Source organism: Danio rerio, chromosome 24 (genome assembly GCF_052040795.2).
Source record: "Danio rerio strain M-AB ecotype USA chromosome 24, GRCz13ab, whole genome shotgun sequence".
In the NCBI taxonomy this organism is placed as follows: Eukaryota; Metazoa; Chordata; class Actinopteri; order Cypriniformes; family Danionidae; genus Danio; species Danio rerio.
This window is the reverse complement of record NC_141044.1, coordinates 34,689,663-34,706,157: the sequence shown is the minus strand read 5'-3', so window position 1 is coordinate 34,706,157 and position 16,495 is coordinate 34,689,663. Positions and strand designations below refer to the sequence as shown.

The 16,495-nt window shown below is 34.0% G+C and overlaps 1 protein-coding gene and 1 long non-coding RNA gene across 5 annotated transcripts in view; both read right to left on the bottom strand.

Moving 5' to 3' along the window:
- Positions 1-16,495, bottom strand: part of LOC147838080 (uncharacterized) — a 982,747-nt gene that overhangs the window by 664,145 nt on the left and 302,107 nt on the right. The gene's annotated exons all lie outside the window — the stretch shown is intronic.
- The window catches only part of cpne3 (copine III), a 31,446-nt gene continuing 14,985 nt past the window's right edge, over positions 35-16,495 (bottom strand). The window contains exons 8-17 of one of the 4 annotated variants that reach the window (XR_015524335.1): positions 15,090-15,188; positions 14,919-15,005; positions 14,758-14,817; positions 11,818-11,951; positions 10,095-10,149; positions 9,952-10,003; positions 8,125-8,258; positions 7,814-8,050; positions 2,192-3,850; positions 35-2,039 (exon numbers count right to left, since the gene is read on the bottom strand). Coding sequence is in view for 3 of the 4 variants with exons in the window: in XM_087308257.1 (XP_087164383.1) it covers positions 1,207-1,341; positions 7,814-8,050; positions 8,125-8,258; positions 9,952-10,003; positions 10,095-10,149; positions 11,818-11,951; positions 14,758-14,817; positions 14,919-15,005; positions 15,090-15,188 (993 nt within the window). In the remaining variant the exon portion in view is untranslated. 4 annotated transcript variants of the gene reach the window in all.

Below are 16,495 nucleotides of genomic sequence, written 5' to 3'. Positions count from 1 at the left end.
CATCATTACTCAATTAGTCTTCAATAATCAACGCTTTGTTTTGGTGATTTATTTACTGTATGGGGAACAAGGCATGCTACAGGCTGTACATCAGCAAAACAATGACGAGTTAAAGACATTACATTAATATGTAACCATGCCAACACAAAGATGTCTAATGAAAATAATAGAAAAATAGCTGCAATTTAAATGTAGTTGAGATCATCTATTATATTCCTCTTAGCCTATAACCAGTAAAATGGGCTGGTATGGTGACCAAATTAAATTTCTTTGTGCACCTCTGAACATTCAATACTGATTGAGTATTATGATTACTATTACCATATTCAGGCACAACTCAGGAACACTAACCAACCAGACGTCAGTATCTCTTATGGCTTTGATTTATACATACAAATTGACATCTGAGCAGCACCATTTCTTAGTGATCGCAGGTATATGTGGTCAAACATAAAAAAATTGGCATGTAAAAAGCTGCAAATTGATTCTCCATAAATTTAAATCAAACATATATAGGCACAGGTTTATATACAGAAAACGCTACTTAAACAATAAGGCACATCATTGCATAAATGTGACACGTCAATATAGCTTTATGAGGCACTGATTTAAAAAAAAATCATATTTATAGATATAAAAAATGGTCTACAGGAACGTGTTATGATACTGACAGTTTCTAAATCATGCTAACTGTAAACAATTTTGTAAAAAGGAATGAAACTCACCATAATTTTAAAATGCCTTCATACTATTCAATAGATCTCACCTGCAACATTAACATGATTTCCTTTCTATTCTTTTGTCTAGGGCAGCGGTGTCCAAACTCGGTCCTGGAGGGCGGGTGTCCTGCATATTTTAGTGCCAACCCCAATTAAACACACCTGAACTAGCTAATCAAGCTCTTTCTAGGTCTACTAGAAACTTCCAGGCCGGTGTGTTGAAGGATGTTGGAGCAAAAATATGCAGGACACCGGTTCTCCAGGATCGAGTTTGGACCCCCCTGATCTAGCGTGTCTTCTTTTAGTGGCTCTTAAGTCCAAACGAAATCCGTAATAGATCGTTCCATGGTCATTTGGCACATGAAATCATGTAAATAAATATATAATGCTCTAAAACCAAACCTAATTCGTCTAGTGGTCTACCTCTTTAAGAAAGCCTACACTTGTCGTCCAGTTGCATGCGGTATGAAGCAAGGAATTGGGCCGGTCAGTTTTTCACCCCATTTGAAGCATCCACTGGAGTGTTTGAGTTAGGAGGGGGATACTTCATCATGTTGAAGAAGGTAACGACCTGACCAGGAACCTCTGCCAGGACACATTTGGCAAGTTCCTCCTTTGGAGACTTTAAAGAGAGGAGAAAATGTCAGTTATTGTGTGTTTGGCTTTATGCAGTAGATTATGTTCAGGGACGGTGAGGGAAGTTAAGATACATGTTGTTTAGGAGACAATAGTGCAGACGACATGAAGCTTAAGCTGTTATTCAAAAATGATGCATGTATGAGCCAAAAATATTTTTAAATGAAATGTGTGAAATTTGATAGTGTCAGCATGCACAGTTTGATCAAGTCAGCAAGCACAACAGCCAATAAAACCACTGCATTTAAGACTATAATAATTATGTATGACTTGTTATCCAAATTTCAAATACTCAAATTACGGTATTGAGTAGTTTTTCTCAGGAATTGTAATTTTTAAAAGTTGTTTTAAAATGTGTACTTTTACTTTCCCTTGACTTTATTTTTAGTGCACAATTGGTACTTTCACACCACTACTTTCCTTCAACCTGCAGTCACTACTTTATTTCTTCATGTCTATGGGGATTAGAAAAATCAGTCCTGTGATTCCCGTCCAATCAAATCGCACATAGAAGGGAAATCACATCATAATGATCTACCTTAAGACATGGGGGATTTATCATTGCAGCAAATTGTTTGGAAGCATTAATAGTGTCCAAGAAGACGTCCAAAATCTTTACACCCACTGACCCAGAGACTGTTTAGATCAGGGGTCACCAATCCTGGTCCTGGAGGGCCGGTGTCCCTGCAGGGTTTAGCTCCATCTTGCCTCAACACACCTGTCTGGATGTTTCAAGTATACCTAGTAAGACCTTGATTAGCTTGTTCAGGTGTGTTTGATTAGGGTTGGAGCTAAAATCTGCAGGACACCGGCCCTCCAGGAACAAGTTTGGTGACCCCTGGTTTAGATGATGGATGTTTACTGTATGATGACCGAAATGGCCTTAAACACACAGCAGGTACAAGACATCAACATGACAACAGATTGACGTTGTACCCCAACGTCGTGGGGACGTTATACTGTTTGGAACAAAAAAAAAAAAAAATCGGGTTGACGTCAGAACTTAACGTCAGGTCAACATCAATGTCCAACCTAAAATCAACCAAATATCAACATCTAATGATGTCACAGCTTGGCGTTGTGTGGACGTTACCACTATGACATTTTTCAGACGTTGAATTTTGGTTGTCACACCTGATGAATAAATGTCAGTATTTAACGTCAATATGGCTTTGATTTAAGATGTTGCCTCGATGCTGAATTTTGGTTACTTTCAAACACAACCTAAAATCAACCAAAGATCAATATCATTTGACGTCATTATTGGACATCAAAATAACGCTGTCCTTAGATGCTGGCTAGACATTGAATTTTGGTCACATGACGTCACGACCAAAATCTAACCTAGTATTAGCATCTTATGACGCCGTGTGCCTGCTGGGCAATAGCTAAATGCACTACAGAATGTTACGTTTACACACACATCCGCAAACTACATGTAAATGCATCAGCTTTTGCATCATACTCACTACTCTTGAGTACTTTTGAAAGGTCAAGGGTCAGGGTAAGGGTTTTTACTCATACTTTAAATAGTAATATTTACAACAGATACTTTTACTCTACTGCACTACATTTTTAGGCAAGTAATGGTACTTCTACTCAAGTATGACTTTTCAGTACTTTTTCCACCACTGGTCATTATACACATATACAAACATCAGGCACTCGATTTTAACAATCCAAGCACTAACCTAATCTATTTAAGAATCGAACAATTCACTTTTGCTATTTTAAGCAATGGAGAAATGGGCAATTTGCAAGGTGCATGGTCTAAAAGGGCTGTCCTTATTCTCTTAATGACGTAAGGGTGTGTTCTGGGTGTAACCTGCATTAAACCAATCAGATTCTCATCCTTTCATTCCATTCCTTTTTAGAGCGAGTTTCAGTCGTGCCATTGTGGATTCACTAATCACATGGTGGACTTTGTAAAAAACAGAATGCTTTAATATCGAGGAAATGGATCGGCAATTCTAATTTTGATCTCATTCTCTCTTTAAATAGGTAGTTGGGCTAATTTTGACACATGCAATAATTATCCATTATGACATGTAGGCAGTTTTCAAATTTATGTAAACAATAATAATCTTTTACATTTATTTTTTTCACATTTAAAGATGCTTGTGTGCTGCTGTGCATCCCTGTGTGTGTAATAAGTAATGTGTATGCATGTTGCTGACACCTATAGATGCTCATCACTAACATGCTCTTTAAAAAAACAAATAAAAAACTTCACTGTCTTTAGACCAGCTTTTAGTAGGTTGATGGTGTAGTCTTAACAAAAAGCAACATCCGATCTGACAGCAGAATGCATTGATAAGAGGTAAAACATATAGACATGAGCATGGCATTGGTCAGGTGCAGATAAAGAAGAGAGCCCTACATGTCTATGAATGTTTTGGCTCGTTCGGAGGTGACAGGTTTATATATCTGAAGTAGGTTGTGACTTGTTGGGGTAATTCTGCTAGTACACACTGGGCAAGCATTTCCCTGGGCGCCTGAAATGAAATGGACACAAAGGCACAGGTGAGAAGCTAGAAGCCATGGCATGCTGTATTAGGTATTCAACGCAAAAATTACCTGTCATCATTTACTTTTACTCAAGTTGTTCTCAACAGTATCCTGTCTGAAGTGGATCAACTAGCGGAAATACCCCATAATTTATTGGCCGAGTCTAGTAGCTAGGAATAATCAATATTTCGGCCAATAAAGCATCTAAAGTGAATAAACTGGCAGAATTATTAATTGACTGATATTGGTAACTACTGATGCAGTAATATGAGAATTTTGGCCAATACCTATAACCAAATATTTGGAGGAAAGTAACCGATATTTAGCCTAATAAAGCACCTAAAGTGGATCAACTAGCAGAAGTAACTCATAATTATTAATTGACCGATATTGGTAACAACAGATGCACTGATATGGAAATTTTGGCCAATACCTATAACCAAATACTTGGAAGAAGATAACCGATATTTAGGCCAATAAAGAATTTAAAGTGGATAAATTGGCAGAAATAACTCATAATTTGTAATTGACCGATATTGTTAACTACAGATGCACTGATATGGAAATTTTGGCCAATCCTGACAACCAAATATTTGGCAGAAGATATCCGATATTTAAGTCAAGGAAGCAACTCAAGTGGATCAACTGACAGAAATAACTTACAATTATTAATTGACTGATATTTGGTAACTACAGATGCACTGATATGGAAATTTTGGCTAATACAGATTAACAAATATATAGAGGAAGATAACCGATATTTAGGCCAATAAAGAAATTAAAGTGGATGAACTGGCAAAAATGACTTATAATTGTTAATTGACCAATATTGGTTACGACAGATTCACTTATATGGAAATTTTAAACAACACAGATAACCCAATATTTGGAGGAAGATAACCAATATTTAGGCCAATATAGCATCTGAAGTGGATCAACTGGCAGAAATAACTCATAATTATTAACTGACCGATATTGCTAACTACAGATGCACTGATATGGAAATGTTGGCCAATACTAATAACCAAATATTTGGCAGAAGATTTCCAATATTTAGGTTAATAAAGCAACTAAAGTGGATCAAGTGGCAGAAATAATTTTTAATTGTCAAAAGACTTATATTGGTAACTACAGAAGAACTGATATGAAAATTTTGGCCAATCCTAATAACCAAATATTTGGAAGAAGATAACTGATATTTCAGCCAATAAAGAATTTAAGTGGATCAAGTGGCAGAAATAACTTATATTCATTAATTGATCAATATTGGTAACTTCAGATGTACTAATAAAGAAAAGTTAGCCAATATTGATAACCAAATATTTAGAGGAAGATAACCAATATTAAAGACAATAAGCATCTAAAGTAAATCAAATCTGGCAGAAACAACCCATTAACTGACTGATATTGGAAACTTCGGATGCACTGATTTGGAATTTTTAGACAATTATAACCAAAGATTTGGAGAAAGATAACCAATACCTAGGAGAATAAAGCATCTAACAACCCATAATTATTAACTGATCGGTATTGACCAAACTACATAAGCATTAATAAAGATATTTTGCCCAATACCTGATAACCGATATTTAGGATAATGGCACAACTGAAAGGGATTGAACTGGAGAAATGACCCATAATTTAATTCTTGATGAACCAATACCAATAAAATAATAATTAAATTATTATATGATTATAATTTCAATTATAATGTTATAAAAACACTTGTTATCAGTATTTTCCAAAATAGTTTAGAACAACTTGAGGGTGAGTAAATGATCTTTTTTTCATTTTTGCGTATCTAAATGTAAAACTGAATTGTGTTCTGCTCTGCTCAAAGTATACTGGCAGAAAGAACCGAGTAGGGCTGGGAACTGTTTCCATTCACTTTTCTGCACAGTTGATTTCACTAAAGTATTTATATATCAGAATTATTCCGTCATGTTTTATCTGTTACTGCAAGTATTTAGTCTTGAGACCTTAGATTAGTTACCAAATAGCTGTTCATACAGTATCTTTCAGTTAAAAAATGATTTGTTAAAACTGATGAATAAACGGTCATGTCTAAACTACATATATTTTCAAAGACTTTCATGTTTTTTTTCAGTTGTTAATTGTTTTAGTTGAAAGTGTCTAATCATTTGGTAACTGAATAGTAATTTTTCTAAAATATGTCTTCATCAAAAGCCTGGAAATTTAATGTTTAGACTTAAACATTAGCTTTTAGATACGTTTATATCATATGTATAAAAAACTGGAGTATCACTGGTAATGAGAAAACCAATGCTCTAATTATTTCTCGGTCTTTCCTTTAAAATCCCATTCAAAGGGGTCCTATTATGCTTTTTCACTTTTTGCATGTGTCAGGGTGTAGTGTGTATGTTTGGCCATGCAAAAGATCAAAAATTTCAAAGTCCACTGTAAAGGGAGATATTTAGTTTAAAAAAATAATAATAATAATAATAAAAAAAATATATATATATATATATATATATATATATATATATATATATATATATATATATATATATATAAAGAACTACAACCAACAACTCGTCTGGACTACAAGTGATTTTTGTGGGGTTTATGATGTCTCAAATTGGACCAAATCCCCGCTATGCAAATTCCAATGGATGGGGGAGGGGCAAAACAACAAAGGGGCTGACCAATCATAATACACTTAGATTTTTTAGTTTTTGAACTAAATCAAGTGCCAGGCTGGGAAGAATGATATTGCACACTACTTGACAAAAGTCTTGTCGCCTATCCAAGTTTTAGGAACAACAAGTAATAACTTGACTTCTAGTTGATGTGATGTGACCAAGTTCTAGTAGATCCAGAAGTGACTTATATGAAAAGCAAAGGCCTCCAAATTATTTATTTAGGACAGTAAGGTCTGACTTTGCTGAGACAAAAGTCTGGTCACTAACAGAAATAATGTACAGTTTTAAATATAAAGTCATGCTGCAGTGGAAAAAAGAATTAATATTGTGTATGACTCCCATGAGCCAGGAGGACTGCATCCATACATCTCTGCAATGACTCAAATAACATATTAATAAAGTCATCTGGAATGGCAAAGAAAGCGTTCATCAAGATTCTTTGGATTCATCTTCAATGTCTCTTCCTTCTAACACAAGACATGCTCAATAATATTCATGTCTGGTGACTGGGCTGGCCAATCCTGAAGCACATTGACCTTCTTTGCTTTCAGGAACTTTGATGTGGAGGCTGAAGTATGAGAAGGAGCGCTATCCTGCTGAAGAATGTACGCTCTTCTGTGGTTTGTAATGTAATGGGCAGCACAAATGTCTTAATACCTCAGGCTGTAGATGTTGCCATCCACTCTGCAGATCTCTCGCACGCCCCCATACTGAATGTAACCCCAAACCATGGCTTTTCCTTCACCAAACTTGACTGATTCTATAGGAATCTTGGGTCCATGTGGGTTCCAATAGGTCTTCTGCAGTATTTGTGATGATTGGGATGCAGATGACTCATCAGAAAAATCTACCTTCTGCCATTTTTCGAAATGATCAACTAGAAGTCAAGCTATTATTTGTTTATGATCTATTATTAGATTTTTGTCAGGTGGTGTGGTAATGAAAATTATTTTGTATTTTGAAACACCAAGCATGAGAGCAAGTTCTAGTACATCCTTTTAACAGAACCGGGACATTGTAAAAGAGCATAATAGATACCCTTTGGAATAATATGCTCAATATACAGTAAATTGGCATTCAAAAATTTGGGGTCAGTTACATTTGTTTTTTGTATTATTTTTAATAAAATTTCTTTCTCACAAAAATCTATTATAAATGTTTTAAAGACCCCAAACTTTTCAAACTGTAGTATAAATCCAAATTAAAGACCTGAGAGAGACAGAGCCCAAAAAGAAAGTGCCAACGCCAAAGCAGGCTTAAAAAGTGCACAAAACTCCTCAAACTCACGTTCTGGAACTTTCTAAAGGGCACAAACTGCACGATGTCTCGTACGGCCGGTTCTCCAGTGACAGACTTCAATCGTCCGTCGTCTCCATCCAGAATCTCCATGTCTGTAAAATCAGCTTTTCCTACGCCGACGATGATGATGGACATGGGCAAGCGTGAGGCAGCAACTATGGCCCCACGCGTCTGATCCATATCAGTGATCACTCCGTCTGTTATGATCAGCAGGACGAAGTATTGCTGAAACAAAGAGAGGTGAAGTCAGAGACGCATCAAGCATGGGTGGATCATTGTGCGTTTGACCTCAATCTTACCGATGCCGTTTTCTGCTGTAACGCCTGCTGTGCAAAACGAGCCATATGGTTGATGATAGGAGCAAAGTTGGTAGGGCCGTAAAGTTTGACCTGAGGAAGGCACATCCTGTAGGCCTCAATCACACCTTCCACACCTATGGAAACATCAATGCAACTTTCTGTTATATTTATTCATGCTTTTACCTTAAGCGAGTAACATTTGCATTGAAAGTGTGCATGTTTTAATCAAACCTTTGACTGTTAATTATTATTACTGTTATCATTAATTTCTTGAGCAATAATACTGTAAATACATAATTTTTGTAAATTAATAATTTTGTTCACATTTTTTGTTGTGTACATACAAACACACCCACACACATGAACACACACACACACATATATTATATTGTATATATATATATATATATATATATATATATATATATATATATATATATATATATATATATATATATATATATATATATATATATATATATATATATATACAGTGCTCAGCATATATGAGTACATTTTGAAAATTAATATTTGTATCAATTTCTCAGCGAATATAGGTAATATATTTTGGTACATTTGAACAAAACAGATTTATTAAACAGATATATTTATATACTGTATTTTCCACACCATAAGGTGCACCGGATTATAAAATGAAGTCTCAATTACGGGGTCTATTTCTGTACTTAACCTATACATAAGGTGTACCGCATTATAAGGCGCATGCTAAAACATACAATCTACAAAAAAATGTAACGGAAGCTGTTCTTTCTTCAATAATCCCTTGTTCAAGTGGTCTTTTAACTGTGGCCCCCTCGCTTTGTTCTCGTGGAAACTCTGGTTCGTCTTCTTAACTTGGCGCAGTTGGGGCACCGGATTATCAGGTGCACGGCCGTTTTTGACAAAATTTTAAGGCTCTTATGTGCGCCTAACGGTGCAGAAAATACAGTAAAATGTAATTTTAGTCGCCGAACACATTTAAAAAAAGAAAGATAATGCATTTAAATTCAAGCAAATTATTGCAATATATATATATATATATATATATATATATATATATATATATATATATATATATATATATATACAAACCCCAATTCCAACAAAATTTAAAGTTTTTTTTTGTTTGTTTTTCTAAAAATTTTCCCTGTTCATTTTTTAGAATGTTAAATTTTATGTTATTTTAAGATATTTTTCTAACATTTAATATTGGATCTACCAATTTTAATTTATTTATGTAGTTTTTTGTTATAACAGCTCAAGTGTGACTAATCTAAGGTGTATAGACAAATATATTATTGTAAAGCATCCAATATAAAATATTAAGCTATAAAAATGTATTAGTATAATAAAAAACGTACTAGTATTAGTAATATTATACTGTTTTTATATATAATTTATTTTTAAGTATTTTATTTAAAAATTTATTTTCATACTTTTAAATATTTGTTTTTTAAAGTGTTGTTTTTCTTGACAAGCTGCTTAACATGTCTTTAAATAGCAATCTGTTTTATTGTTAATTGAGTTAATGAATGAGAGGTTAAGGGATGGGATTAACAATGGACAATACTTTACTGTTTACGTCACAATATTTAATTTGCACTATAATTTGCATTGGTCATACAAAAGAACAATTAAAAAGATTTAAATAAATAGGAACCTGCATTTAATTTGCTTTTGCATTTGCTGGGAATCAAACCCACAACCTTCTCGCTGTTAACACTATGATCCAATATTTGAGCTAAAACAACACTGTTAATACACATTATTTCTTGTCATATGTAGAAAGTGGGTGATGGTAGACCTGATAGAATTGTTGAAACAAACCTGCACAGAATGGATTTGTAGGATTGAAGTTGAGAGGAAACTCATGAGACACCTAGAAAAACAACAACAAAAAGAAAAAAAACATTAAACTGAGCATTCGGAGAGTTTAACGCAATAAAAACAGCAGATGCTGGTTTATTTACCTGCCATGAAGGTGGAATCTGAGCGCCAAATCCAAACGCCGGAAACATTTTATCACTACAGCATATAAAAGAAAGCATGAGTCATAAAATATTCAACTGTATGATAAAAAGACATGCTGATATACGGTATGATAATACAATATACCTAACACTAACATGCATGATTTCTTTTTACCATGGGCACTTCAAAATACCTTGAAAAATTACATATTACTTAAATCTTTGAAATGCCTTCCATTATTAAGATTTTCGCAGTGGTTAATCTAAAGATTTTTTACGCATATTTTTATTTAGTACTTGTTTACAATTAACAATAAATCTCCATTTGTGAACATTAGTAAAATAAACTTAACTATGAAAACCACTTGTAAAAGATTTATTAATGGGTGATGTTAATGTTTTAAGAGCTCGTTAAACATTTGTAACTTGAATTTAAGTTCAGTTAGGTATTTTAAACTAACATTAATATAATAGCGTAGGTTGATGTTTGTTAATGCAGCTATTGTATACTAATGAGGCCTTACTGTAAAATATAACATGTTTTACTTTAGACCTCGAACAATTTAAATACCAACTCTTAACACAAAATAAGCAATACACAATATATAAAATAAAGCCTTATATACTGAAGTTATTTTTGTTATTACAGTAGTTTATTTATTTATTTTATTTATGCTTTAATGACATGTCAGCAGCTTTGGATTTATTCATGGCAACACGTGTTTTAAGTAGGGATGAACCGATACCACCTTTTTTACAAACCAATATGAGTACGAGTATTTTAATTAGTGTACTTGCAGATACCGAGTACCGATTCCGATACTTCTTAGATTTGGTTTCAATGAAAGTGCAATTAATTTGAAAGGAGGTTTGATGTTTTGCCTGTAGCAAGGATGAACACAATAATTTTTAATAGAAGGCTATTCCAAGCCAAAAACATACACACATTGTTGACAACCCTGTAAATCAATAGACTCTGTCGATTACCATTTACATTATACTCGCGAGTCCCACCATAAATCTGCAGGTCAGGTAATCAAAAAGTTTAACTATAAGGTTGAGTCGTGGGTGGATAAGTTAGTTGGTTAAGCAGACTTTGACTACTTTCTCTAAAATATTAAGATGTTTTAAGCGATTTTATCTTAACATGCTGCAACAAATGCGCATACTTTCATCTTCGGTTTATTCTGCAGTATCGATTTGTTAATAATGCAAGGATTAAGGTATTAATATATAATACATTAATTGAAGTCAGGCAGGACAACAAATCACATCCACGTAGTAAAGTACTGTTGAGTGGTATCATTGCATGATATCGGCATTTTATGTACAATGCGAGTACGAGTATTTTAACCGAGTATCGACCCGACACTGGTATCATTGCATCCCTAGTTATAAATACAAGTATTTAAAATTCAGCAATAATATTTACCAATTAAAGCCATTGATAAAAATTCATATAAGATCTTTTAATTTGATTAAAGATACACTTCCCTTCAACTATTACCCAAATAAAAACATACACTAACATTATCTTAAAATATACATTCTATTAAAATAGAATTTATCAAAAAAATATTCATTCATTAGATACAAATAGATTTCATTTCACCAGTTAAAGTATCCCTTTTTTAAGCTAATGTGCATAAAATGTGCCGTTTCTTGTGATAAAAGCTTCAGAAATTAATAAAAGTGAAAAAATGTACTCATTGTGCTCATCTACCTGTCGTAGTCCTGAACCACAAGGCCGACTGACCAGATGGCTGACAGATATTCATTCACACCTTGAGGACTGATGTAATGTAAAGAATCTGGTGACCTGGGATCTCCATTAGACCCTGTGAAGTCTATGCCCACCTGGAGGAGATAAAAAATGTCAACCACATGGATATAACATAAAATCAAACATAAAAGAATATAATGAAACCACAATGAAAAATTCCATAAAACTATTTTTAAATACTCAAATTTATCAGGATTTTAATTTACACTTTCAGCAATTTATAAGAAGGAATACAGGAATACAGGAATCAGAGAGTGGATTTCAATACCTATTTTAAGATTTTTTCCATTCCTTATATGACCCCGAAACAACTTTAGGCTTCAACTGGTAACACTGGCGACATTTTAAGTTAAAATATATTTACTAAACACTGATTGCTGTAAGAAACTAATCCTAAATTAAAACCTTTTTCAAATACTGAATGAAAATGCCAATCCAGCAGGTGGCGCCAAACTCCAGAAATAAAGGTGTTGTCTTGGTTACTGCAGTAAACAAAGCAGATCTGTCAAATCTGGCGGGATTTTATCGATTTCATGAACTACACAGCACCTGCATAATAATCTGCATATTCGCAGATTAAATTCATGCAAACTTTAGCATAGAACTATACATTGTACAATCAAAAATTTTACAAAAATATACCTTTTAAAATAGCATTAAAGACCTTTTCAGTGCCTTAAATTTCTCTAAATGGGGGTATATGCACAGCTAGTGTTTTTCAGCCAATGATAAACTTCCGATGAAAGCTTAATTTGATTATTTTGATTTCATAATGTTTCCTTAACAGCATCAATGTTGTAATGTAATAACAATGCATTCAGTTAAATAGACTTGAGCATTCATTTAGTTGTTCAAGTGTAAATGAGATGCTAGCGCCGATCAGCAGGCAAACGCTGAAACTCCATGCAAAATACTGGGGTAAAATAAACTGTCATATTTTAAAAACATGGCAGGGGGAAATGGAATTTGATGCAGTGCTTCTTGTCTGGTCTGAGACCCACTTCATATCGTATATTTATCAGCAAGTAAAGATCACTGAATTTTAAAGAAATCAGACCTTAAGTGTCACAATTGTATAAGGGAAAAAAGTGCTGAGGATGGCTGGCTGAAATTAAGTCCATGTGCATATACCTCATTGATTGATCAACTTTAAAATATTCTATGGATGTGAGAAATAACTGCTGATGTGCTGTTGAATTATTACAATAAAAACCATCTTAGGTGGTGACGCAGTTACAACTTGAAGCAGTTGTGCATTATTTGTGAATAATTCAATGAGCAGGAGGCAATGATTCTGCTTATTATAGGGTTAACACACCTAAAAAAAACTTCAGATGTTATATTTCAAGACTTTTGGCATGTTTTAGTCCTCAAACAGCTCTTGTGTGTAGTATTAATTTATTACACATCCCATTAAAAGCTTACTGTCTTGATTTTTTTGACTGTTGTCGCTGCAAAATAACTTATTTCAAAAAGTATCTGCACTCCATTCGCATACAAATATTCTATCTCTTTATTCTACATTCCTTAGGAAACAAAACCACAAATGTTTCGGCTCAATGCCTTCCTCAGTGTGAGGCATTAAGTCAAAGGGTTTGGGATTTTGTTTCCTATGGAATGTAAATTAAAAAGGTAAAAAAAAAAAAACATAATATCTGCTTGAGTGTGAATCACTACTTCTTGAAAAAAAAAAATCTAAAATATCAATGTACCAGGCAAAGAACTAGGGCTGCACAATATTGGAAAATTCGAGCATTGAGATTCTTTGTTATTCTGCGATATATATTGCGATAATACAGTTTCACCAGATGACTTGAAAAAAATGTTTGTTTTAGATTGGTTTGAATGATTTTGTAGGGGAGTGAATCCTGCATAAAATATAATAAACATTCTACGAGCATAAATAAATAGAGAGAGAGAAATATAAATACAATACAGAAAAAGATACAAATAAAATAAAGTTTTATTGGTACAGTAATTGAATAATCAAATATAAAAAATACTGCATAGTCTTTGTTGTATAAATATTTTAAAACAGTTTAATTCAAACCGTTGTTAACCCTTCTACGTGTATGATCACACTGGTGTGATCAGCCTTGGCTGGTCCCTGAAGCATACGATCACACCAGTGTGATTGGAAAGTTCAGAGCACATGTCATTAACTGCTAAAATTCAAATCTGATGGCGTGCGCTTAGGTACAGAAAGAGGTGCGCAGCACTTTTCATAAATCACAATTTATTTAATACGTGCTTCCAAACAAACAACATTTATCACCCATTACCCGTCATCTTACAAATAAATCTATCATTATACTTACAGAAAAGGACAAAAAAAACTAAATATGATTTATACATACATGGTGGGTCACGAGATAAACCTGATGCATCAACATAGAAACTTTAGAATGCAATGAAGTCTAAGTAATGGTAACAAAAAAATCACGAAGGAGGGTCAGATGGAGTATTTGAAAGTCATGCGTGAAAGGGTTAAAGTTACAAACAATACGATTTCTTATGCCTGAATGCTTTTAAAATCCTGAATGCTTAAAAAAACTGTCACAGGCCTCAAAAGCATATATCGTTATCCAGACTTAACATTGCATATTCTGTGATGTGACTATTGCGAACGATCAAACTGCGATATCTAAGCAGAAACGTTTTATTATGCAGCCCTACAAAGAACCATACTATTGAACTGTGAAATAGCTGAAATCATTAAGCGTAGTGATATGGAACTGTAATTTAGCCGTGCGATTATCTGAAAACAACTGCACGCCTTACAATTTCTATTAGCCAATCAGAATCAAGCATTCAACAATCTTGTAATATAAACATAAATAGTATACATTACATAGAACACTAAACGAATGTAGAACTTACAGTGAAATTTATCTGGCAGCCTCCCATGATGTAGTCTAGAAAGGTGTACTCCCTAGTAATCTGAAATAGCAAGCACAAACACATCTTTAAGTGTTCAACATTGGGTTTGTTGTAGAATGTTACAACCTCAATCAAACCAGTGTGTTTACATGACACAATACCTGACAAACTTTCACACTCACGACTCCAGAGTTCTTATAACTCTTCTTCTTCTGTTTCTTCTTGCTGTTTATACACTCAAACTCCGCCTGTAGGACGCAGATTGGGTTTGTTTTCACATTTCAGACATTCAAAATGCACTGATGTCAAATGTGTGTCAATGAGAAGCTCACCGGAGCCGAGCGAGAAGCCGCTTCAAGACGCTTCATGTTGGTCTCAAAAATCCCAATCAAATCATGAGATCCATCGTTGTCGTAATCATGACACTCCACCTAAAGTCAGACCATAAAATAGAGTATGAAGTGATCTGAGGTTTTGAATGACGGAGGGTTTCAGACAATAGGGATGGGCGATATCTTATGGTTTTTAGGATTTATTGATAAAATCCGCCCTATGTTTTTAGGGCTATGCAAATATATATAACTAGACATGTATTGAATCAGACATGTGCATGCTAAAATATACAAATTGTAATGGTTTGAAATAAATGAGAGCTTTAATATAAAAGTAACATATATTAAAGAGAGTTATCCCAAAAATGAACATTTCCTCACCATTTGTTCACACTTGTGGTTGTAAACTTGAATGAACTTCTAAGAGTAGACCACTCTATGTTTTCAGGTTGATAAAGCTTTTCCAGTGGAGCAAAGTGATGGTAATATTTCATTTAGCATTTGTTTTGTACACTTCCTTCCAATTTATGCTTTGTTTTATACTGCAATAAATCATGGCTGTTCAATTTCAGAAGTTGTAGCCAGTGTTGGGGTAAGTTGCTTCAGAAAGTAAAACTTTACAATATTGAGCTACTCCCCCAAAAAAGCAACTAGTTGTGTTACTTTTTATAATAAGTTAACTTTTATAATAACTTTTGCGTTACTTTTTCTGATCTGAGTGAGGCTTGATCTCTTTCAAAACTTGCAGTTTTTTTTTGCTGCAATTAACAACGCACTGTATAACCCTCCTTTGCCTTTAAAAAGCACATACAAAATGTAGGATATACATGATGTAAAGTGCATCCGAAAAGTATTCATACAGCTTCACTTTTTCCACATTTTTTATGTATCAGCCTTCTTCCAAAATGGATTAAATTAATTTATTTCCTCAAAACTCTACACACATTACCTCATAATGACAATGTGAAAAAAAGATTTTTCGAAATTGTTGCAAATTTATTAAAAATAAAATACCTAAAATATAACATGTACACAAGTATTAACAGCATTTGCTTAATACTTATAATAATATGATGCCACAAGCTTGACACACCTGTCTTTGGGAATTTTTGCCCATTCCTCTTTGCAGTACCTCTCAAGCTCTATCGGGTTTGATGGGAAGCGACAGTGTACAGCCATATTCAGATCTTTCCAGAGATGTTCAATAGGAGTTAGGTCTGGGCTCTGGCTGGGCCACTTAATGACAATCACAGAGTTGTTGTGAAGCCACTCCATTGATATGTTGGTGCTTTAGGTCATTTTCCTGCTAAAGAAAATGAATCGTTGCCCCAGTCTGAGATCAAGAGTACTCTGTAGCAGGTTTTCATTCAGGATGTCTCTGTACATTGCTGCATTCATCCTTCCCT